Source organism: Manis pentadactyla, chromosome 8, assembly GCF_030020395.1.
Source record: "Manis pentadactyla isolate mManPen7 chromosome 8, mManPen7.hap1, whole genome shotgun sequence".
Lineage (NCBI taxonomy): Eukaryota > Metazoa > Chordata > Mammalia > Pholidota > Manidae > Manis > Manis pentadactyla.
This window is the reverse complement of record NC_080026.1, coordinates 49,917,341-49,941,244: the sequence shown is the minus strand read 5'-3', so window position 1 is coordinate 49,941,244 and position 23,904 is coordinate 49,917,341. Positions and strand designations below refer to the sequence as shown.

General features: G+C 41.1%; 1 protein-coding gene across 1 annotated transcript in view; it reads left to right on the top strand.

Annotated features, from left to right (window-relative positions):
• Nucleotides 1-23,904, top strand: part of PCNX2 (pecanex 2) — a 388,374-nt gene that overhangs the window by 346,356 nt on the left and 18,114 nt on the right. The window contains exons 26-28 of the mRNA XM_057505727.1: nucleotides 986-1,239; nucleotides 13,945-14,178; nucleotides 16,887-16,999. Coding sequence (XP_057361710.1) covers nucleotides 986-1,239; nucleotides 13,945-14,178; nucleotides 16,887-16,999 — 601 coding nt within the window. The remainder of the gene's footprint in view (nucleotides 1-985; nucleotides 1,240-13,944; nucleotides 14,179-16,886; nucleotides 17,000-23,904) is intronic.

Here is a 23,904-nt window from a genome sequence, read left to right as displayed (position 1 = left end):
TCTTGTTGTGTAGCAAGCAATCTTTATGGCCTTGTTCAAATCAGTACTAATGTACTATTATATTTTTAATGGAGGAAGTGTTACTTGCTCAGATCCTCCAGATTTATTTCATTTTATCCATGACTCTCTCTGTGTAGTATCTAAAGGAATAATACCAATCATATTCTCACCCAAACCAACCTTTTGTTTTGATGCTAGTAAGTTCACACCCAGTGTTTAAGCATAATCCAATTTCCAGTTCATTCGATGAAACTACCCAACTATTTGTTAAATATGCTACTATATATTCTATATATAGTAGCTTTATTACTATAAATTGTGTCACTGTTTTCTTTTAAACATAGATGCAGGATATTCCCTTTATTCCTATTAATTTTCAATATAGTAGCTATGATCCACCATCCATCTGCTAAGATAGCTTTAATTCACAATTCTGCATTCCAGGTGGTATCGTGTTGAAGAAGATATGGTACCTCATTTTCAGAGATTGTTGACACCCATCATGTTTTTGGAATTCTCTCTTTTGGGAATGCACTCAGCTCCCCTGGCATCTGGCTGTCAGTCATATGAGGCAAGATGGTGTGTCCTTGTGGTTTGGCAGTGGAGTCTTTCCAGGGCACCCCTCTTGGAAGCACTTCAACATGCACCTAGTTACTCTCAAACATCTCCATTTGCCACCTTCCTTTAGCTTCCCATCTGCTCAGCTGTGACCTGCACGTTTCTGGAAAGAGGAACTTGAGGACATAACCAGCGAGCATTTCAACCATTCATGTCCATGAGAATCAGAATGAACATTAATGAATAAGAGAGTTAATGATTAAGAGAATTGTGACTTATCTGGTGACACTATTTGAACTAAGAACAAACAGATTCCTAGACTCTCTTCAGTATCTTCCTTTCTAATGGAGGCAAGGGGAAAAGCAATTCTAGACAGAGGTTGTCTGATGACTTCTTGTGTAACTTCCATCGTGTTTGTACCCTGCAGGAACCTACTGCCAGCAGAGAGAGGTGGAGGCCATCATGGAAGGTGACGAGGATGACCGAGGCTGTTGTTCCTGCAAACCAGGCCACTTGCCCCACCTGTTGTCCTGTAATGCTGCATTTAACCTCCGATGGCTCACCTGGGAGATCACACAAACACAGTACATCCTGGAGGGCTACAGCATCATAGATAACAATGCAGCCACAATGCTGCAGATTTTTGACCTCCGGAGGATCCTTATCCGCTACTATATTAAGGTATCGCTCTGGGTCCTAGACACTTGCCTGAGCAATAATGCTGGACTGGCTCAAGAGGTTTCTGTAAAGCTTAGCAAAGAGCTAGATTTTGAAGCTTCTCTTTAGCTTCTAAACCTGAGGCCCAGATAGGTTTCAGAACCACTGGTTCCATGAAAAATCTTCAAGGGCTTTGGGTTAGCCTGGGTTCCTGCTGCAAGTCACATTTAAGCCCAGGCATTAATAGGCAATGATTTTCTTACCTAGACCTGTTTCTTCAACTGTAACACAGCATGAGTTATGGTAATGATTGTGATGATAAATTGAGACATCCTGAAAATATTACCAAGCCTCAATGTTTGCATAAGTGTCGATTTAGATGCTCTGTAAATTTCCACTTAAGAAGCAAAATTATTTTTTAAGTTCAATAAAATCTCAAAAATATAGCTAAAGGATCCAATCAAGATAATGATAGCCCTTTTGCCTTACTCATGTGGGGATTAATAACGTATTTTTTCAGTTGCTCTGTACCACATCTGCTGAACCAATATACAACCTCAGAAAGTATGCCAAGTTGGAATAAGACTGGAGAACAAATCTGAGATCTGGCTAAAGATGCAGAGTGATAATCTGGGTGAAAGTGTTTTCCAAGGGGAAGGGACAGGTGAGGGCAGCCATGACTGAGGAAGTCTTTGGGGTGGTTTCTATTTTGAATAATTTGTGTGGTAGGAGCCCTGGGCAGTGCTCAGAGGACCCACACTTTAAAGTCATTCAGACAACATACCCAAGCTCCCAGCCAGTTGAGACTGAGACAGGTGGTCCACAAGAAATGAGGAAATACAAAATAGAATGATGTCATGAGTGCCTGAAGGTTCAGGAGTTTCGGCCAATTAAAAAGGAGGATGTTGAGGTTGAAAAAAGATGGTGGCATGAGAAATGAGGCAGAAACCTCTTCCCCAAACCACAAATAATATGCAAATGTAGCAAATACAGCTAATCCAGAAAGAGCGATAGAAAGAAGACTGTGACAGACTGCCTATGCTTGGGGAAAGAGAAAACCTCATGGAAAAGGGTAAAGTAGCAAAGCCATGATCTGGCAGGACCTAAGTCTTCTCCCCATCCCAGCTCACTGGCAGGAGGAAGAGAAATGGAGCAGGGAAGGAGTAGAAGCCCGGGACTGCTAAATTCCACCCCTGGAGATACACTCTGGGAGCATGAACCCATGTTACATGATGCTCTGGAGTTAGAGGGGTTTTAAAGCAAAGACAAGTGGAATACTCAGAGAAACTGAGATTCCAGCCACTTGTGGAGAACAGGTACCAATAACTGTCCTCTCTGGGACAAAAGAAAGGCAGGTACTTTGAAAGACTTCCCAATAGTAAAAAAGCTGCTAAAGGGGGCAAAGATTACACAGAGCTTGCTGCTCAGGAGAAAGGACAGGTGGACAAAAGTGTCCCAGCAACTCAGCCCAGCAGGTTGGGAACTTTCAGGAGCTTCACGCTCTCCATACCCCTGGCTAGCAATACAGCACCAAGACCCACCACTGCAATATGTAGCCTGATGCTCCTTCCTTCCTGCCAGGACCGGTTCACAAACCTGCTCCCCCCACCATCACACCAAGTCAGCTGGCCACTGGCCACTCCTGCAGCAGCTACAGGGGCATAATGCAGAGGCTTTTCCCTATGCACTTGGCCCACTGGTCCTGGCAGTGGAGGCAGGCACTGCAGCCAGGAAGCAGAAAGAGCTCTTTCCTCCCAGCAGGCACCAGCACCGCTCACCTGTGACCTGTGTTGTTGCTCCAGGTTCTGGGCAGCTCCAGAGAGTATAGCTTCTGGGCACTAGAGGGCACCACTTACAAAAAGTTATTATTCCATGAGAATCATTAGAAATATGAAACGGCAAAAGAATCTGGTACAAACCAAAACGTTAAACACCAGAAAGCGGCCAAGTGAAACTGAAATAACCAATCTTCCTGATAAAGACTTCATAATAAAAATAATAAACATGCTCACTGAGAGCTACAGAAAAATCCTCAAGACCCCAGGGAGGACTTCAAGAAAGAAACAGAAACTTTGAAAAAATACGGTATCTAAAATGAAACATGCAATAGAGGGATTTAAAAGCAGATTACATGAGGTAGAGGAGATGGTAAATGAAATAGAAACTAGAGAACAGGAATACAGATCAGCTGAGGCACAGAGAGAAAAAAGGATTTCTAGGAGAGAAAAATATTAAGAGAATTGTGTGACCAATCCAAATGGAAAAATATTCACATTATAGGGGTGCCAGAAGAAGAAGAGAGAGAAAAAGGGATAGAAAGTCTCTTTGAGGAAATAATTGCTGAAAACTCTCCCAATCTGGGGAAGGAAATAGACTCTCAGGCCATGGAAGTGCACAGATATCCAAACACAAGGGACCCAAGGAAGACAACACCAAGACAAAGATCAAGGACATGGACAGAATATTAAAAAGCAGCTAGAGAGAGAAAAAAAGATCACACATGAAGGAAAACCCATCAGCCTATCTTCAGACTTCTCAGCAGAAATCTTACAGGCCAGAAGGGAGTGGCATGACATATTTAACATAATGAATCAGAAGGGCCTTGAACCAAGAATACTCTATCCAGTAAGATTATCACTTAAATGTGAAGCAGGGAATAAACAGTTTCCAGATAAGCAAAGCTGAGGAAATTTACCTCCCACAAACCATCTCTACAGTGTATTTTGGAGGGACTGCTGTACATAGGAGTGCTCCTAAGGCTAAATAGCTGTCACCAGATAGAATAAAACCACAGTAAAGGAAGTGGACCAATTAATTACTAAGCAAATGCAAAATGAAATCAGCTACCCACAAAGTCAGTCAAGGGATACAAAGAGCACAGAATATGACATTTAAGATATAAACAGTGGAGGAGGATGAAAAAGAAGGAAAATAAAAAAAACCTTTAGATTGTAAATGTAAATGGACTGAATGCACCAATCAAAAGAAACAGTTACAGAATGGATAAAAAAGCAAGACCCATCTATATATGGCCTATAAGAGACTCACTTCAAACCCAGAGACATAAACAGACTGAAAGTGAAGGGATGGAAAAAGATATTTCATGCAAATGATAAGGAGAAAAAGCAGGTGTTGCAGTACTTGTGTTAGACAAAATAGACTTCAAAACAAAGAAAATAACAAGAGACAAGCAAGGACATTACATAATGATAAAGGGGTCAGTCCAACAAGAGGATATAACCATTATAAATATCTGTGCACCCAACACAGGAGCACCTACATATGTGAAACAAATACTAACAGAATTAAAGGGGGAAATTGAATGCAATGCATTCATTTGAGGAGACTTCAACACACGATTGACTCCAAAGGACTGATCAATCAGACAGAAAATAAGTAAGGAGGCAGAGGCACTGAACAACATATAAGAACACATGGACCTAATGGACATCTATAGAACATTCCACCCAAAATCAGCAGGATACACATTCTTCTCAAGTGCACATGGAACATTTTCAAGAATAGATCATATACTAGGCCACAAAAAAAGACAGTAAATTCAAAAGGATTTAAATTGTACCAAACAGATTCTCAGACCACAAAGGTATGAAACTAGAAATAAATTATGCAAATAAAATGAAAAATCCCACTAACACATGGAGGCTTCACAACATGTTCCTAAATAACCAATGGATCAGTGACCAAATAAAAGCAGAGATCAAGCAATATATGGAGACAAATGACAACAATAATTGAACACTGCAAAATCTGTGGGACACAGTGAAGGCTGTGCCAAGAGGAAAGTATATTGCAATACATGCCTACCTCAGGAAAGAAGAACAATCCTATATGAACAGTATAAGCTCACAATTAACAAAACTAGATAAAGAACAAATGGGGCCCAAAGTCAGTGGAAGGAGGGACATAATAAAGATCAGAACAGAAATAAATAAAATTGAGAAGAATAAAACAATAGAAAGAATCAATGAAACAAGTGGCTGATTCTTAGAGAAAATAAAATAGATAAACCCTTAGTCACACTTACTGAGAAAAAAACACTGTACACACATAAACAGAACCAGAAATGAGAAAGGAAAAATCACTATGACACCACAGAAATACAAATAATTATTAGAGAATACTATATTTGTTATGCTAACAAATTCAATAACCTAGAAGAAATGGACAACTTTCTAGAAAAATACACCTTTCCAAGACTGACCAAGGGAGAAACAGAAAATCTGAACAGAATAATTACCAGCAATGAAATTGAATTGGTAATAAAAAAATGACCTAAGAACAAAACACCTGGACCAGATGGCTTCACTGCTGAATTTTACCAAACATTTAGAGAAGACCTAATAACCATCCTCCTTTAAGTTTTCCGAAAAGTAGAAGAGGAGGGAGTACTTCCAAATTTATTCTATGAGGCCAGCATCACTCTAATACCAAAACCAGGCAAACACCAAAACAAACAGAAAAAAATTACAGATCAATATCCCTGATGAACATAGATGCAAAAATAATCAACAAAATATTAGCAAACTGAATTAAATAATACATCAAAAAGGTCATCCATCATGATCAAGTATGATTTATTCCAATCATGGAAGGATGGTGCAATATTTGAAAATCCGTCAACATCATATGCCACATCAACAAAGAGAAGAACAAAGTCACATTATCATCTCAATAGCTGCTGAAAAAGCATTCGACAAAATTCAACATTCATGGTGAAAACTCTCAACAAAATGGGTATAGAGGGCAAGTACCTCAACATAATAAAGGCCATATATGACAAACCCACAGCCAACATTATATTTAACAGCAAAAAGTTGAAAGCTTTTCTTGTAAGATGAGGAACAAGGAAAGGATGCCCACTCTCCCCACTTTTATTCAATATAATACTGGAGGTCCCAGCTGTGGCAATCAGATCTCACAAAGAAAAAAAAGGCATCCAGATTACTAAGGAAGAAGTTAAACTGTCACTGTTTGCAGATGACATTATCTTCTACATAAAAAACCCTAAAGAATCCACCCCAAAGCTACTAGAACTAATAACTGAATTCAGCAAAGTTGCCAGATACAAAATTAATACACAGAAATCTGTTGCATTCCTATATACTAATAATAAACTAGCAGAAAGGGAAATCAGGAAAACAATTCCATTTACAGTTGCATCAAAAAGAATAAAATTCTTAGGAAAACCTAACCAAGGAGGTGGAAGACCTATACCCTGAAAACTATAAGACACTCATGAGAGAAATTAAAGAAGACACCAATAAATGGAAATACATCCCATGCCCATGGATAGGAAGAATTAATATTGTCAAAATGTCCATCCTGCCTAAAGCAATTTACAGATTCAATGCAATGCCTATCAAAATACCAACAGCATTCTTCAACAAACTAGAGCAAATAGTTCTAAAATTCATATGGAACTACAAAAGACCCTGAATATCCAAAGCAATCCTGAGAAGGAAGAATAAAGCTGAGGGGATCTCACTTCCCATTTTCAAGATCTACTACAAAGCCATAGCAATCAAGACAATTTCGTACTGGCACAGGAACAGACCCACAGATCAATGGAACAGAATAGAGAGCCCAGAGAGAAACCTACACATATACAGCCACTGATAAAGGAGCCATGGATGTACAGTGGGGAAATGACAGCCTCTTCAACCGGTGTTGGCAAAACTGCACAGCTACATGCAAGAGAATGAAACTGGATTGCTGTCTAACTCCATACAAAAAAGTAAACTCGAAATGGATCAAAGACCTGAATGTAAGTCATTAAACCATAAAACTTTTATAAGAAAACATAGGCAAAAGTTTCTTGAATATAAACATGAGCAACTGTTTCCTGAACACACCTCCTACGCAAGGGAAGCAAAAATGAACAAATGGGTCTACATCACTAAAAAGCTTCTGTGCAGCAAAGGACACCATCAGTAGAACAAAAAGGTACCCTACAATATGGGAGAATATATTCACAAATGACTATCCAATAAGGGATTAACATCCAAAGTATATAAAGAACTTACATGCCTCAACACCCAAAAAGCAAATAACTCAATTCAAAAATGAGTGGAAGATCTGAACAGATACTTCTCCAAAGAAGAAATTCATATGGCCAACAGGCACATGAAAAGATGCTCCACATGGCTAATCTTTAGAGAAATGCAAATTAAAACCACAATGCAATATCACCCCACACAGTTAGGATGGCCCACATCCAAAAGGCAAGGAACAACAAATGCTGGTGAGGATGCAAGAAAGGGGAATCTTCCTACACTGTTGGTGGGAATGTAAATTAGTTCAACCATTATGGAAAGCAGTATGAAGGTTCCTCAAAAAACTAAAAATAGAGATACCATTTGACCCAGGAATTCCACTCCTAGGAATTTACCCTAAGAAAACAGGATCCCAGGATTCAAAAAGACATATGCACCCCTATGTTTATCGCAACACTATTTACAATAGCCAAGATATGGAAGCAATCTACGTGTCCATCAGTAGATGAATGGGTAAAGAAGATGTGATACATATACACAATGGAATACTATTCAGCCATAAGAAGAAAACTAATCCTACCACTTGCAACAACATGGATGGAGCTAGAGGGTATTATACGCAGTGAAATAAGCCACATGGAGAAAGACAAGTACCAAATGATTTCACTCATTTGTGGAGTGTAACAACAAAGCAAAACTGAAGGAACAAAACAGCAGCAGACTCACAGACTCCAAAAAGGGACTAGCAGTTACCAAAAGGAACAGAGTGGGGAGTGGGGTGGGTAGGGAGGGAGAAGAGGATTAAACAGCATTACGATTAGCACACATAATGTATGGGGTCACAGGGAAGGCAGTATAGCACAGAGAAGATAAGTAGTAACTATAGCATCTTACTGTGCTGATGGACAGTGACTGCAATAGGGTAGGGGGGGCACTTGATAATATGGGTGAATGTAATAACTACAATGTTGCTCGTGTGAAACTTTTATAAGATTGTATATCAATGATACCTTAATAATAAAAAGAAGGATGTTTAGGAACCTGGACTAGCTACTATGGGGCACCCCCAGGGTGTGCTTCAATCGCTGCTGGAGTTTATAGGCAATGGAAGACAGCCTATGAAAGTCAGAAGGTTAAGTAACCTAAGAAGACTGCAACATGAAATGTTTGTGAAACCCTTTTCTGTGGCAGGACTTTTTAAACAGGTTTAGTCGTTTGTAACACCACCTTGGTGTGTGCTAGAGGGATGCAAAACTTCATACCCAAAGCTCATGGAAAACTATAGCTTTTTTTCCCCAACATTACATAAATTGTAAAGATCTGGAAAGCAAATCAGGAAGTTGTGACCTCTTGGCTCACAACTCTGCCATTTGTCCCTCTGCCAGTATAAATTAGATGGCAAGAAGTTTTTCATACACAGAGACAACTCTAAGCTATTCAGTATAATAATTGACATTCGATTTGGCAGTGGGTCATGAAATAACTGTGGACCCACGTGATGGGTGTGTTTCTGTCACACACAAATGAAGGTTGATATGATGGCTCTGTTCCACAAAGTCCTCAGGGACCTGGGTTCCAGCTCCCGGCTCCACTACTTTCAGTGTCTCTCCCACCTTTGCATTCAGGATTTAAGGTCCAGGCTTAAATGGGTGAGGAAAGAGGAGGGGCATGCAGCAGTGGTCCCTTAAAAAGGTTCCTGGACGTTGACATTGTATGCTCCTGCTGTTTCCCATTGGCCAAAAGGCTGTTACCTGCCAGCTTCAAGAGGGTCTGGAAAGTGTATTCTGGGCAGCCATGAACCTGGATGGAAACTGTATATTCATTGGAGGTAAAGACAGATGTTAAGTGGCAACCAGCTGTTTCCCTCAAAAAGGAGAGACCGTATCCCTTGAGTACTACATTTGGTTCATAGGTGGCAACAGGGTGGGTCATTGCAGGAGGGCCAGATCCAGGGGCTGACTGGTCAAGGGCACTGTGGCAGGCCCATGCAGTCACAGTGGCAGGAGTTTACCCCGGAGGGTGTAGCATAGGTGTGCTGGGTCTAGACAGGTCAGATGGGTGAGTCCTGGAACCTCGGGAATAGCACTGGACACTTGTATGCCATCCAGAACCTTCCATTCTTGTGGACAGCTAGGTTTTCCACTCCCCACTTTTGCACACAAACATACACACTCACTGTGCTCCCCATCCTCACCCCGGCACAGTGGTGTCCCCCTCCTGCCCCTCTCTCCTTGTGATCTCTGCATATTCACAATCTGCCCTGGGTCCACGACTGGCGTTAACCTCCCTTTCCTCTGAAATCTTTTCTGCTTCACTTTCTGATAACTTCCTAAGCCCAAGAGCCCTGCACATTTGATTCCTCTCTGGGTCCCCAGAGGTCAGGAGGACTTGCATATTGAGGTGTCCATTGCATTTATTGGACTGAATGGATAAAGGTTTCAGGTAATGTGGAATCTGGAGTCCAGGTCACACAGTCTGGACTCATGAGAGCCAGACGGAGGCAAGGGTCTGAGTGAGCCACTCCAGGCATTAGTTGGGAGAATGGAGCCTCAATACTGAGCTACATGTCTGAATCTGGGGCTCCCTGTAAATGGCCTTTCCATGGGACAGATGGGTGTTCAGACCTGGCCCCTCACAGTGGGGCCAGCAGGTTGCCATGAGTGGGAGAAAAGGGATAGGAAAGAGATAAGGTGTCCTCTCTTCATTTACCCATGTGACTTTTCCAAGGGCCTTAGGGGTGCTGTGCCAGGACCTGCTGTTTAAAGGACTGATAATTCACATTCCCATCCCTCCTCTCCTAACTCCGGGAGACATGCCTCTGAATCACTATGTGTTTTCTGAAAGGACGATTTGCAGTCTGAAAAACAACTCAGCATAATATGCAAATGGCAGAGGGCCGAGGGGGTGCCCCAGAACATTCCAGGCAGTAGTTGGCTTGTGGAAAAGCAATGCTCTTAACTCTGTTTTCCAAGAAAAGGGAGCGATGCCTACATGAGAGGTTCAGGTGGGGTAGGAGAAGTGCACAGTGCAGTGGTTTGTTATCTAGAGGGGCACTTCTCATGAGCCAGGGGCAGTCGGGGACATCAGCCTCCCCCAGCAAGCTAGATAATGACATATTTCCAGGTCCAACCCAGAAATCTGCATTCTGGGGCCAGGGGAGGGGCCCAAGTGCCTATTTTCCAACACATTTCTGAAGTGATTTGGGCTTGGGAACAACTACAGATAAGTTTCTGCTCAATGGAAACAATGTTCTGAACTCCAAATCAGCATTCAGGAGGGGGTGAGATCTGGGGGCAGATGGGGCCTCATGGAGCCTCCTTGTTAGTCCACATTGGCACCAACAGGTCTAGTCATGCAGGGCTTTCTCTGAATGGAGCCCTTTGCACTTCCCACCATCTGCTGAAGGGCAGCTCAGAACTTGCACTAATTCCCCTGTGGGGATGGGTAGAGGAAATTTGGGGAGTGCTGTGTCGCTATTAGAACAGAGGAAACAGCATCTTAGGGTTAAAAACTAATGAATATTAGATGTTTACATGAGTTTATACACATGTCAAAATTCATCAGATGGCACACTGAGATTTTCATTTTATTGTATGTATCTCAATATAAAATTTTTAAAAATTATTTTTAAGATTTAGAAGTGCAAAAAAAAACCTGATGAATATTTTCTTCTTTGACCTTGGTTACTTGGTGAACAAATTTGCCTTTGTAGCTCTGAATTGCTTCAAGTTTGAAAGTTCAGTTTTGTTCTTTTAATTTTTTTTTTAAACAGACAAATCAAAAAGGAAAAAAAGCTTGAAATAGTTCCTTTACAGAAAAGGATTTTTTTAATCTCCTAATAAACTGGGTCAGTCTTCCCCCCCCCCCCCCCACGAATATATGTGAAATCATTTCCTTCCTGATGACTTGAGGTTTTCCCTGATGCCTCATCCATCACTCCTCCATTTTTAGTGCTTAAAACCCTCTTAGGAGTCAGGACATCAGCATTCTGTGAGGGCTGGTTTTCCTGCTGCCATTATTCCTGCCCAGCTTCTTTAGGAAGGAGGCGTGCTATCACTTGCCTTACAGAGCTAGTAGTGAAAAACCTGGATGTGCTGGTATGCCTGCCGGGCCCCCTTTCTAGAAGGAGTCATCTGATAGATTGTGCTGACCTACAATTAAAGTGAGGAGGCAGGAGCATTTCCTGATGAGAAGCCAGATACGGTGCTTAATTCCAAAGAGGTCCTGCTTCAAACATGAATCCAGGTCTATGAATTCAACCCATATTCCCCATCTTTACTTAGCAGTTTCACATGGCATTATATCCATCTCATCCTGACAGGTTCTGAAGGATTTCATGCCCCTCATTAACCCTGACTCCATGACAGAATTTCTGCCTAAACAGGGTGAAAGTGGGATATGTTTTGCAACTAGTTGGGGGGGCTCCATTTTCCTCTGGTGAGAGGAGTCGGGACTGATTCCCCTCATGCACAGGAAAGCTGAGCTCAGATTGGGGTTAAGCTCAGAAGTCAGCACAGCAGGATCCTGCCAGAGCTGAAAGGGGAAGTTCTCACCTCCTGGAGTCAGAGTCCTCGTTAACTCTTCTGACCTCATCAGTTGAGGGGTTGTTTTAATTCCTCTCTAGAAATCAATGAAAAGGTAGATGTTGGCCTTTGAATGTTTGTTTGTTGTTCTGATCTGGCACGTGTGATGAGTGCACACTGGGGGCAGCCAGACCAGGTGTTTGCCAGGCCCAGATGGTTCTATAGACCACGTTTCTTTCCACCTTTTGCCATTGTCAGCTGAGAACTGGTGCCTTTAGCCACAGTCACGGGTCCCCTTTTGCTTATAAGTTTGGGCCACCTACTTGAACTGCCTGCCTCATGGAAGCTTTCAATTATCTGCCAGCAAGTAGGCAATAGAAAAACTTCCCAATTCAAAATTTATATTGTTGAATATTAGATGCATCCTCTGGTGACCACCACAGACTCAGTCATCTCCTGTCCCCTGATGCCATCCTGTCCCCTCGTCCCCTGCTCCAAGCTTCTCCTGGGCTCTGCACTGAGCCTCAAGCTTGCTGGGTGGGTAAGTCCTAGATGCCAAAGATGTAGCATGTGCCAAGCTGCATGCCAAGTTCTTCACACACATTACTTCATTTTAAACTTCCCAAGAATGATGAGAGGGAGCTTCATTCACATGTCTGTCTTTCCCACCTCCCACTTTCATCTCCTTTGGCCTCTTCCACCTTCCCTCCTTCTGCCTCCTTCTGCCCTTTCACTGAAGGGACTTCTTAAGCCCGGCATTGTTGTGCTGGGAACAGGGCCGCAGAGGTGGGAGAGTGTGTGAACCACCAAATTTTACTTAGTGTCTGCCGACTTCTCCTGCTTCCCCCTTTGGGGTCAGGAGGACTGTGACGCCTAATGGAGAATATGCCCAAGAGGAGTCACAGGCTAGTCTCCCCATAGTCCAGGCTGCCCTCCATCCTAACAGCAGAGGGAGGCTGGGTCAGGTTTGTTATTTTTAGTCCAGACCCAGAGGCCACATATGTCTGTCTGTGTGCCTGCTACAAGTCCTGAAATAACCTGAATCCAAATACTCCTCAGCAGCCTGCGCCCTAGGCACTCTGGATTTCAGGCCCCAGCTGCAGGAAGGGGGAGCAGGAGAGGAGCGGGAGCCTGCCTGGAAGTGTACATGCTTGCCCAATTTCACAGTCACTGAGCTGTGTTCATGCCCACACCATGTGTGTTCCCTCCTGTCTTTTCCCCTGGCAAGAATGGGTTTTTATCATACAAGAAGGCCATTAACTCAGGATCTGATTTTATGGGAGCACCCACCGTTGCTTCCTTGTGTCAAATACCGCCCCTCTTGTTGCTCAGGATTTCTAGATGAGATGTAAGCTCTGTTCCAGCTCCACCTCAGCCTCAGTGGCCCTCTTTCCTATGATAGGGATGGCGCAGTGAAGCAGGGCAGGCACTCCTCAGTGGTATACTCAGATGTTGCTGATGTGCTCACATCAGACTTGGATTTTCATTTTCTCTGTTGCATTTTTCTTCTCTGGGCTGGGTGCGAGCCTGTTTGAAGGATGAATTCATTTGGAAATTACAAGATGGCTTTCAATAAAGCTGTGACTCCGAATAATAAAGCCCGAGGGTGGCATTTTCCCCAACTGGGGAAACAGAGTGTCTGATGGAGGAGCAAACACAGGTTATTTTGAATGCACCTCAGATGTCTGCTGTCTGGGCACTCAGGACTATGTGTATATGTGGGTTACAACAATTCCACCGTCATAAGCACTTTCCATAGAAACTGTGTTGTTTTAGTTCATGAAGCACTCTTTGGCTGGGGCCCTGGAAGAGGGTCTGTCCCAGTCTCTTTCAGCTGGACTGGCCAACCCTGGCATCCACAGAAGCCTGCAGGACCCCAGGGGTGCTTTTGTGTGCTTTTCTCAGAGGGGGCAGGGTAGCTGCCATCTTTTCTGTCCATGGAAATTCTCTTCTGGGACAATCTTTTCTCACTTTCCTCTTCTTTACACTGACCTTGAGAGAGGACATTTCAGAATGTCTCAGGTGGGTTCCATGCATTAAATCTAGCAGGAAATACAAATGATACCACATGTGGGGAATTCATGTCTCATATTTCCCTGACATTGACTGACTTTATAAGATACAATAAATAAAATGTCTTGATGGCTTTAGAGAATTCAGCAAGGGCTCAAAATCTTGCTTTCTCTCTGCAGAGTATAATATACTATATGGTAACATCCCCCAAACTCCTCTCCTGGATCAAAAATGAGTCACTTCTGAAGTCCCTGCAGCCTTTTGCCAAGTGGCATTACATTGAGCGTGACCTTGCAATGTTCAACATCAACATTGATGACGACTATGTCCCGTGCCTCCAGGGAATAACACGAGCCAGCTACTGTAATGTTTATCTAGAATGGATTCAGTACTGTGCACAGAAAAGACAAGAGGTAGGTAGAGGGGATGGATGCTGGAGGTGTTGAATGGATATTTAAAAACAAAGAACATTATAAAGTCCATCTTTTTCTTATACTCTATGGTAGAATATAATAGAATAGAGGAGAGAAAATACATTAGTATTTGGATAAATGTTTATTTAATACATAAGCAAAATTAAATGGAATAATTCATATATCACATCTCTGATGAATGACCCTTGAAGGTTTATTTCCTTCTATACTATGCTCAGGGGCAGGGCAGCTTTAAGCCTCTGTCATAGCTTTAAACCCCTGGAACATTTTTTTTAGAGTTGCTTTTTGAAATATCTGTGTAAAATATATCTATGCTGAAATCTGGAGGAATTACTGAACACATTGAATCATGGACATGCAAATTCTTTATAGCAATCAGAGTGGTTCAGGTAACTCCTGTGGTTGTTTTTTCTTGTGCATTATTGCTTATGTGGTGAGGACACTTCTGGAGATGAATAGAGCCTCTTATAACAAGGACAGCAACAGCTTATGAAGAGAAGAGGAGGAGGACACAGAAGGAAAAGGAGAAAGGGGAAGGAATTAAATGGAGAAAGTCAGTTAACATTGCTTCTTGGGATCTGAAAAGCTGAATTAATGTATCATTGATGGAGACAGTAGATCAAAGTTGAAAATGAACTCCTTAGCTGCTGATGAAGTATGTTGTGTGACAGGTAGAGGGGAAACCAAATTATGACACTATCCCAGGTCCTTGGCTTTTCACGAGTGGTGAAAAACAGTTGCCAGAAAAAGCAGGTGGCCAAATCTGCTTCCTCCAGATATGCCAAGAAGAATGTGTGCTGATATTTCAACCCATGCCTGGCCTGCTCTGATAGCTGAGATAGTCAATCTACTGATATTCATGGCTATCCTGTGATGGCTCTCCTCTTTCCTCAGTTGGTTCATGAAATTATTTCATTGTTCTTACAAAAGATATTTTGATTTTTTAAAATTTTATTTCTAAGCTTTTTTTTATTTTTTGATATATTTTTATTAAAGTATAGTTGATATGCAGTGTTGGTTTCAAGTATACAACATAGTGATTCCAGAGTATATACATTATTAAATCCTCATCCCCACTAGTATAGTTATTATCTGTCAACATGGAAAGATGTTACAAAACTACTGACTATATTCTCTGTTCTGTGCTTCCATCCCCATACTAATTTACATTATGATTGACATTTTGTGCATCTTATGCCCTTCACCTATGTCACCCACCCACCCCAGTCCCTCCTCCATGGTAACCACCAGTCACTTCTCAGTATTTCTATTTTGTTTTGTTTTATTAGGTTCCACATATACTGAAATCATATGGTTTTTGTCTTTCTCCACCTGACTTATTTCAATTCACATAATACCCTCTAAGTCCATCCGTGTTGTCACAAATGGCAGGATTTCTTTCTTTTCTGTGACTGAATACTATTCCAGTGTGTATATGTGCCACATCTTCTTTATCCAGTCATCTATTAACCTACACTTTGGTTGCTTCCATATTTTGGCTACTGTAAATAATGTGGCAAAAAACATAGGGGTGCTTATATCTTCTTGAATCAGAAATTTTGTTTTCTTTGGGTAAATTCCTAGAAGTGGAGTTACTGGTTTATGTGGTATTTCTATTTTTAGTTTTTTGAGGAACCTCCGTACTGCTTTCCACAGTGGCTGCATCAATTTACATTCCCACCAACAGGGTAGGAGGGTTCCCTTTTCTCCACATCCTCACCAACACTTGTTATTTCTTGTCTTTTGGATAGTGGCCATCCTAACTGGTGTGAGGTGATATCTCATTGTGGTTTTATTTGCATGTCCCTGATGATTAGTGAGCATCTTTTCATGTGCCTGTTGGCCATTTGTATGTCTTTTTTGGAAAAATGTCTATTCAGGGCCTCTGACCACTTTTTATTGAGTTACTTGTTTTTTTGGTATTGAGTCATATGAGTTCTTTATATATTTTTAATGTTACTAAATATATATATTTAATGTTATTTTGAATCCTGGAATATGCCATTTATAAATATAGTTTCCCACACTGTAGGTTACCTTTTTTATTTTGTTGATGGTTTCCTTTGCTGTACAGAAGCCTTTTAGTTTGATATAGTCACACTTGGTTTTTTTGCTTTTGTTTCCCAAAAGATGTGTCCAGAAAAAAATTACTCATGCTTATGTTCATGAGATTTTTCTTCGCATTTTCCCCATTTGTTTTTTTAAGCTAACTTTGGACAATCCCTTAATTCAGTCGTTTATGGTGGCCTTATGGTCAGTTTAGTGGGCTCCTCATTATAAAGGAACAAAAAACCCTTCTTTGCCTGTGATTCTTGTTCTGCTAGACATGCTTCTGCCCTGTACTGGACAGAGATAAGGTGGGCATTTGTTTGACTGTAAGCTCTAACCATCTTTATGAGCTGGAGTGCTGCTTTCAAAATATTGGGGAATTAGGCCAGCAAGCCACATGTTAGTCCCTTTCCTCTCCCTAAAGTAGCTTCCTCATTTAAATTTATTTTTCCAGGTCCAACCACAAGAGAAACTGCTTCAGAAAGCAGAGAGTACTCTATCCCCTGGGTCATTTTAGACGGGACTGGATGACCACGGTGGCTAACTTAAACAGCTTCCTGTAACCCCACATGTATAATTCTGTGTGGGTGCACATTGGAACCCAGATGGAAGTTGAATTAACATCCTTGTTCTTTCAGCCTTCAAAGAATGTGGACAGTGACGAGGACTCTCCGTTAGTGACTCTGTCCTTTGCCCTGTGCATCCTGGGAAGGAGAGCTCTGGGAACGGCAGCTCATAATATGGCTATCAGGTACCTGGAGAGCCAGCTGGCACAGGCACCCACATTTTATATTGTTGACATATTTTTGCCACACATTTCTTTATTCTAAAGTTGGACTACTTACATTTCTTTCAGATAGTTCTTTCTATAATAAATAATGTTCAGCTTGCAAGAAGACTTTTTTGATCATTAATCTTTTGGAATATTAGATTTGGAAATGGCATTAATGTGGGACAGTCAAAATCCTGGAATTCTGACTACAGGGCCTTCTATGCTATAAGAGTCCTTGTAGATTTGATGGGAAGATTAAAGGAAGTCATGCATATGGAGCGCCCACCCTGATATCTTGCTAAATTAATACTCAGTCAATGTTCACGCCCTTGTCCTGTTTTTCCTCCCAGAAGAAAATCCATACCTGGGCCTCATCAAAACCCTACTCTGCCCTGACTCTGTGGGGCTTTGATTAATTGGATGCCCTTTCTCCTGTTTTTCAAACTCTTTTTCTACTGGATCTTCCCCCTCTGTATGTAAATAGCCAAAGTTTCTCTTCTCTTTTTAAAAATTGAGGTATAATTGACATATAACATTATATCAGTTTCAGAATGATTCTATATTTGTATATATTATGAAATCATCACCATAAAAAGTCTAGTTAACATCTATCACCACACAGTTACAAATTCTTTTTACCTTGTGATAAGAACTTTTAAGATCTACTCTCTTAGCAACTTTCCAATATGCAATACAGTATTATTAACTATAGTCACCGTGCTGTACATGATCCCCTGGACTTATTTATTTTGTAACTGGAAGTTTGTACCTTTTGACTGCCTTCTCCCATTTGTCCATCCCATGCCCAGTGTGGCCAGTCTGCTCTCTGTATCCAGGCGCTTGACTTCTTAATTATTTTGTTTTGTTTCTCAGATTCCCTGTGTAAGTGAGGTCATATGGTGTTTGTCTCACTCCGACTTATTTGACTTAGTATAATGCCCTTAAGGTCCACTCATGTTGCCACAATAGCAAGATTTCCTTCTTTTTATGGCTGAATAATATTCCCAAGTTTGTGTGAAAGAACAAACTCCATGTGAGCTGTCTCCTGGCCTTCCCCACCTGGCACTCAGATCTTGCCTTGCATTCACAAACAGGCTCTGAAACTCCCACTCACAGGTGAGGCTGTGCTCACAGCCCCACCGCTGTGCTTCCAGTCTGCCACCTGCCCCCGGCAGCATGGCTCCCGTGGATCCTACCTGTCACCTTGTCATGCCCGAGTCGGTGGCCTTCCAAGACTCCTCCTTTGGTGACTAGCGCTGTGGGCCAGAGGGTCTGAACTCTACCTGCGCCTGAGAATTTCCTTGATGAGCACACATCAAAGTGTCCTGAGGGGCTGTTAGATACCCCGATGTCCAGCCTCCAGTCCCGTCCAGACAAGTTACATCAGAATTTCTGTGGGTGGACTACGCATCAGGATATTTTCTAGCATCTCAAGTGCTTTAAGTGTGTGGCCAAGGCTGAGAATCATACAGAACAAGGAAGCTTAGAAAGAAGAAGGTCTTAGTTAGCTTTTCCTACTGGTCTCCCTTCTGTTTGAAGCTTCTTCAATATTTCCATCTTGTGTTGTTGATAAAGTGCCTGCAAAAGGGGTTCTTTTGATATTGGACTTGGGTGAGTTTCATGTTATTAGGTTGGATTACAAAGTTCTTCAGGGCAAATCCACTTGCGACTTGGTTTACAGCTTGCACAACACCTGGACACGAGGCAAACAGTCCAGGGCGCCTTGTTGGCTGTGTTTCTGGATGCCCTTCCTGCACTCAAGCACTCAATACTGGTGGCAGGCTCTGGGAAGCTGGCGTCAGGAACATGCGGTGAACCGGTGGTGAGCATGTGGTGTCATTGGCAGTGTTCTTCGTTTCTCCCTGGGGGCAGCAGCCCTGAGTCACTGAGAGGGAAAGCTTAGAATTGGTGACAGCTACTCGACCAACTCCCACATCCCAGAATTTTATGATGTTCTTCAAAGGTGAGAAATGCTAACTGACACTTCAAGTATTGTATGAATTCTCATTATAGGAAATGCTTTGGGAAGAAGTTGACTGGCTTCCAGCCTCTCTTTCCTCCTTCCTGATTCACCCTCATTCTAGACCCAGGCAACCCCCTGTGTCTGGGAGTAAATTGGGTGGTTGAAAGTCTAGCAGAAGGCTCATTCCTGGGCTTTGGAGAACAGTATGATGTGACTCTTACAGGGGGCTCCTTATTAAATTGTAAATGGAGAGTACTGCTTGAGAAGAGCTTCAGAGGATGTTGACTTGGAATCACAAAATGAGTCTTCAGATATTAATAGCATCCAGGCAGATGATCTTTTGTTTAATTTGAATTTTATTTACAAATTTAAAATTTTCTTTATAAATTGCAAATAAAATGCTTTAAAGGTTTCACTGTTTCAGTTCCTACCTCAGATACTTTCAAAGACTCCTTCAGTCTTGCTCTTTGTGTAACTCGTTCGAATATTCCTGATCCAGGTGTTTCTTGCTTGGTCTGCTTTATTTATTTTTTCCGTGATTAAGCCCCATACTTATCAGCTGCTTTTTTAAACCTTGTTTTGATGGGATTTTCTTTGTAAAACAGTTTCTCATACTCAATACCAGCTCTGCTTGTTCCAAACAAATCTGGGAATTATATCCTTGGTATTCTCGGGAAAGATTTGATTCTCTGGAACTGGTTCACTTCACTGAGAGGTCCCATACCGTAGTCAGATCCTACAATGTGTTTTCCTCTCAGTCTTTGACTTACAGAAAGTGACTGGCTGCCTCAGGCCAGAGGTTCTGGGTCTAGGGGCTGTGAAATTCTGACTTAGTTGGGTATGTCATGTGGAGTGGGAAGGAACACAGTATGGTGGGGTGGGGCCTCCAGTCAGACAGAGCTGCCTCTGCCTCAACCAAATAGCCGTGCACTACATTTCCTATGCTAGAATTCAGTAAAAGGTGTTGCTTGCAGAAAATGCTTTCCCAGCTCAAAAAGTGTGTAAAAGTAATTTTTATAGATATAGTCAAATTACAGTCCAAGTAAGCTGTCTCACTTTGTACTCTCTCCAAAAGTGTTTTGCCATACCTCCCTAATGCCAGATGTGCAATATTTTTAATTGTTCCAGTCTCATGGATGAAAAATTATCTTTCTCATTTGAATTTGTATTTTCACTAATAGTGAGTGTAAGAATCTTTTAGCATATTGTTCACACATTTTCCCTATGACTTGCCTGCCCGTTTATATACTTCACTCACTTTTGTTAGACGCTCACTGATTTGGGGGAGCTATTTCGTATTAAGATATTAGTATGTGTTATAAATATTTTCTATCAAGGCACACTTGTCTTTTTATCTATTACATCTTTTTAACATTTTTATTTTACAATTTCTGGGTTTTATGTCTTTCTTAAAAAAATTTTTTTTGGCCATTCCAGGGTATAAAAATGCTAGCTTCTGTTTCCCTCTGATACATCTACAGTATTATTTATTTCCCTTTAGTTTTAAAATCTGTTGGGTCTTGGGATTTGCTTTTACTCTGCTTATTAGCTAATTAGCCATTTTGTTACTTTTTCATGGATTCTGGAGGACATGACACTCCTGGGCCAGAGACAAAAGATTTACTTCTTATAGCACAGCAGCAACCTGAGTATCAGCATATTTGTGTCAGTACCCTTTCTACCAAGGCCCACAGGAGTGATGCAGGGCACCATTGGCTACACAGGAGAAGAACACTGAACTTGGGAATTAGCCATTTTTTAGCAGAGAAAGATGTTACTTCCTCTTTCAAGGGCACTCACTTCAGACACACCCTAAGAAATGGCCTGGGCCTGGCATTCTTGGCACACCCAGTGGGGAATGTGGAGGGTGAGACCCAGAGTACTGGCTCCCAATGAATCCACACAGAACATGTTTTCATACATGATGGAATATGAAGATCCACTTTCCCCCAGATAGATAGCTGATAGTCCAACATGTGCTAAGTAGCTTCTCATTACTTACTTACTTAGTTAAAATCACCACTAACTTGAAATACCATTTTTGCCATATACTATATTCCCATGTGCAATGGTGTGCTTTTGGATTCATACTTTTCTGTTAAAGTGATAATTTCTGTATTCTTAAAATAAAACCATACCCTTTGGTTTGCAAGAGACACATTGTTTCTATATCTGATAAGCCTAGTCCCCTGTCTTTACTTTTTTCTTGTCTTTTATAGTTTTATGGTGGGGCATTATCCTTGCTCATTTTCTTCTGAGGTAAAATTTAGAATCACATTCTATGAAAACCTCTGTTGGAATTTTGATTGAGATTGTCTTGAATTTACATATTACTTTGAGGAAAAAAACATTCAATAACGTGGTATATCTGTATTCATTCGGTTTCTTTTACTGTGTTTAAGGAAAATTTTATCACTTTTTTGAGATTTATAGTCTCTTAATGGATTTATTTCTAAGTATTTCATAGTTTTATTGTAATTGTGAACAGAATCTTTTTTTGTTGCCACATTTTCTAATTGGTTGCTGCTGGTATACAGAACAATTTCTTTTTTTTTTTTTACATTTATCTCATTCTGGGCACCTCTACTAAACTCTATTATAAATTTAGTATATATTCCAATTAATTCTCTTTGAATTTCTGGTGGAAAGACATATCTGCAAATAATGACAATTTTGACTTTTTTCCCCTATATTTATTTATTTATATGAAAAGAATATCAATTCTTTTTCTTATTACATTGGCTGTGACCTCCCATACAATGTTGGAGGTGGGCATCTATGTTAGTTTCCTATTGCTAGTGTAATAAATTGCCACAAAGCAACGTAATTCTATTATCTTACTAGAAGTCAGAAGTCCAAAATGTGTTTCAGTAGGCTAAAATCTAAGCATTGGCAGGGCTGCATTTCTTCTGGAGGCTCTGAAGGGAGAATGTCTTCCCCCATCCAGAAGTGCCCACATTGCCATAGCCCCTTCCTTCATCTTTGAGCCAGCAAAGTAGCATCTTCCAATCTCTCTCTGACTCAAACTCTGCCACTCCTCCTTCCCTCTGTTATGTGTAAGGACTCCTGTGAGTGTACTGGGTCCACCCAGATAATCCAGAATAATCTCTCCATCTCAAAATTCTTAGTTTAATCACATCAGCAAAATTCCTTTTGCTATGGAAGGTAGCATATTCACAGGTTCCAGGGATTTAGGACACGGACATCTTGGGGGGCCATTATTCTGCATACCACAGCATCCTTCCCTAAATCCAGTCTTTGAGGGAAAACATGTAATGTTTTAGCATTAAAAAAATAAAGTTTGCCTTAGGTTTCTGTTAGACCATTTTTATTAAGTCAGGGAGTTTCCTTCTCTTCCTAGTTTGCGAAAGGTTTTATCAGGAAAGAGTGCTGAATTCTTTTAAAATCTGAGGGCATGCATTCAGGTAATATTCTTCTTAAATCTTTGGTTTAAGTGAATAGATATTCTCATGCTGAAACATGTAAGATTCTGCAATAAGCTTTACTTGGTCATAATATATTATTCTTTTTAAATAATAATGGATTCAACTTGTTAATATTGTATTTAGTGTAGTTATATCTATGTTCAAAGTATGACTAGCTCACAGTCTGTGTGCATGTGTGGGTGTGTGCTCATGCACTCTATCCTTGTGTAATTTTGAATCAGGTGTATGCCCTTAGATGTACTTTATGAGACCCAACAAAGTCATTATCACATATTTAATGTTAAAGAGTGACATGATTTTTGAGCACTGTTTCTCCAGGTAAGTCTTATATAGCAGCCTAGTGTAAGTCTGTTTCATTTGATGGATTTGTTGGGGAAGTATTTTGATTTTACAACAGCACCATAGCTCTGCAGGGTAATCCTCAAAAAATAAAAATGCATACATGCAAAATTAGGGAAGATGAGTAAATTGAGAATCATCCTAAATGAAAAGCTGAATGCCAGGGAGCAAAAGAGTGTAAGTATATAAAATGTCTTAAAATAAAATAAAATGTTGATGTATTATGGTGATAGAATGGGTTAATATGGATGTGACAAGTAAACACTGATCATTTTTTTTAGTTTGGAGTTCAGGGCATAGCTCCTTTGGAGAACTGTGTCTCCCACTGAAGAAAGGAATACAAATATGAAGGGATGTTTTAGTAGGAAGTCCAGAGACTAAGAGATGGCTTGATGACTGTCTTCAAGAACAGGGAAACTGATGAGTGGATCCTGGCTGATAAATGCTGCATTTATAGAGATAAAAGTAGAAGGTGATTGCTTTTTATAGTAGCAATGTGTTTGCTTGAAGGAGAAATTTTACTGACTCTTGGAGTAGACTAAGCTTCCAAGAGGATAGGAAATTTCAAGATAAATGTCATCTTGAGAAATGATAGGCAAACACACCAGCCATAGACACACTATACCAAGCCCTGTGCTGGAGACAGAGCCCTGTCATACATACGACCCATTGTCCAGAGGTCCTGGCCATGGTCTGAGATCACATCTCTCATTGACCCACCCATCTCGGCCCCGGTGGACTGAAGAAAAGAGTACTTTTCAAAAATGCAGAACACAACTGTAGTTCCTCTTTCCCATCTTCTATTGAAATAGAGGCCCCAAACTGGGGCCAGACATCCTCCTGGATCATCTTTGCTGACAAGATTGAGGTCTGCTTGCCTGAGTGGAGACTCAGAAATCAGAATCTAGAAGAGAACTAGACAAAGTAAACATAATGTGAGATCCCGACCCAGTAGATTAGGATCAGGTCATCCAGCTAAAATCCAAATCTTGGAGCATGGGGAAAATATATACATTTGAAAGATACATACATAGGAAAAAGTATACAACCTAGAAAAAGGAGCAAAAATTTCTGGACCTTAAATTGTAACACTGTGTGGGAAGTCTTCTGCCAGGCCGCCAGCTCCCTTGCTTCTC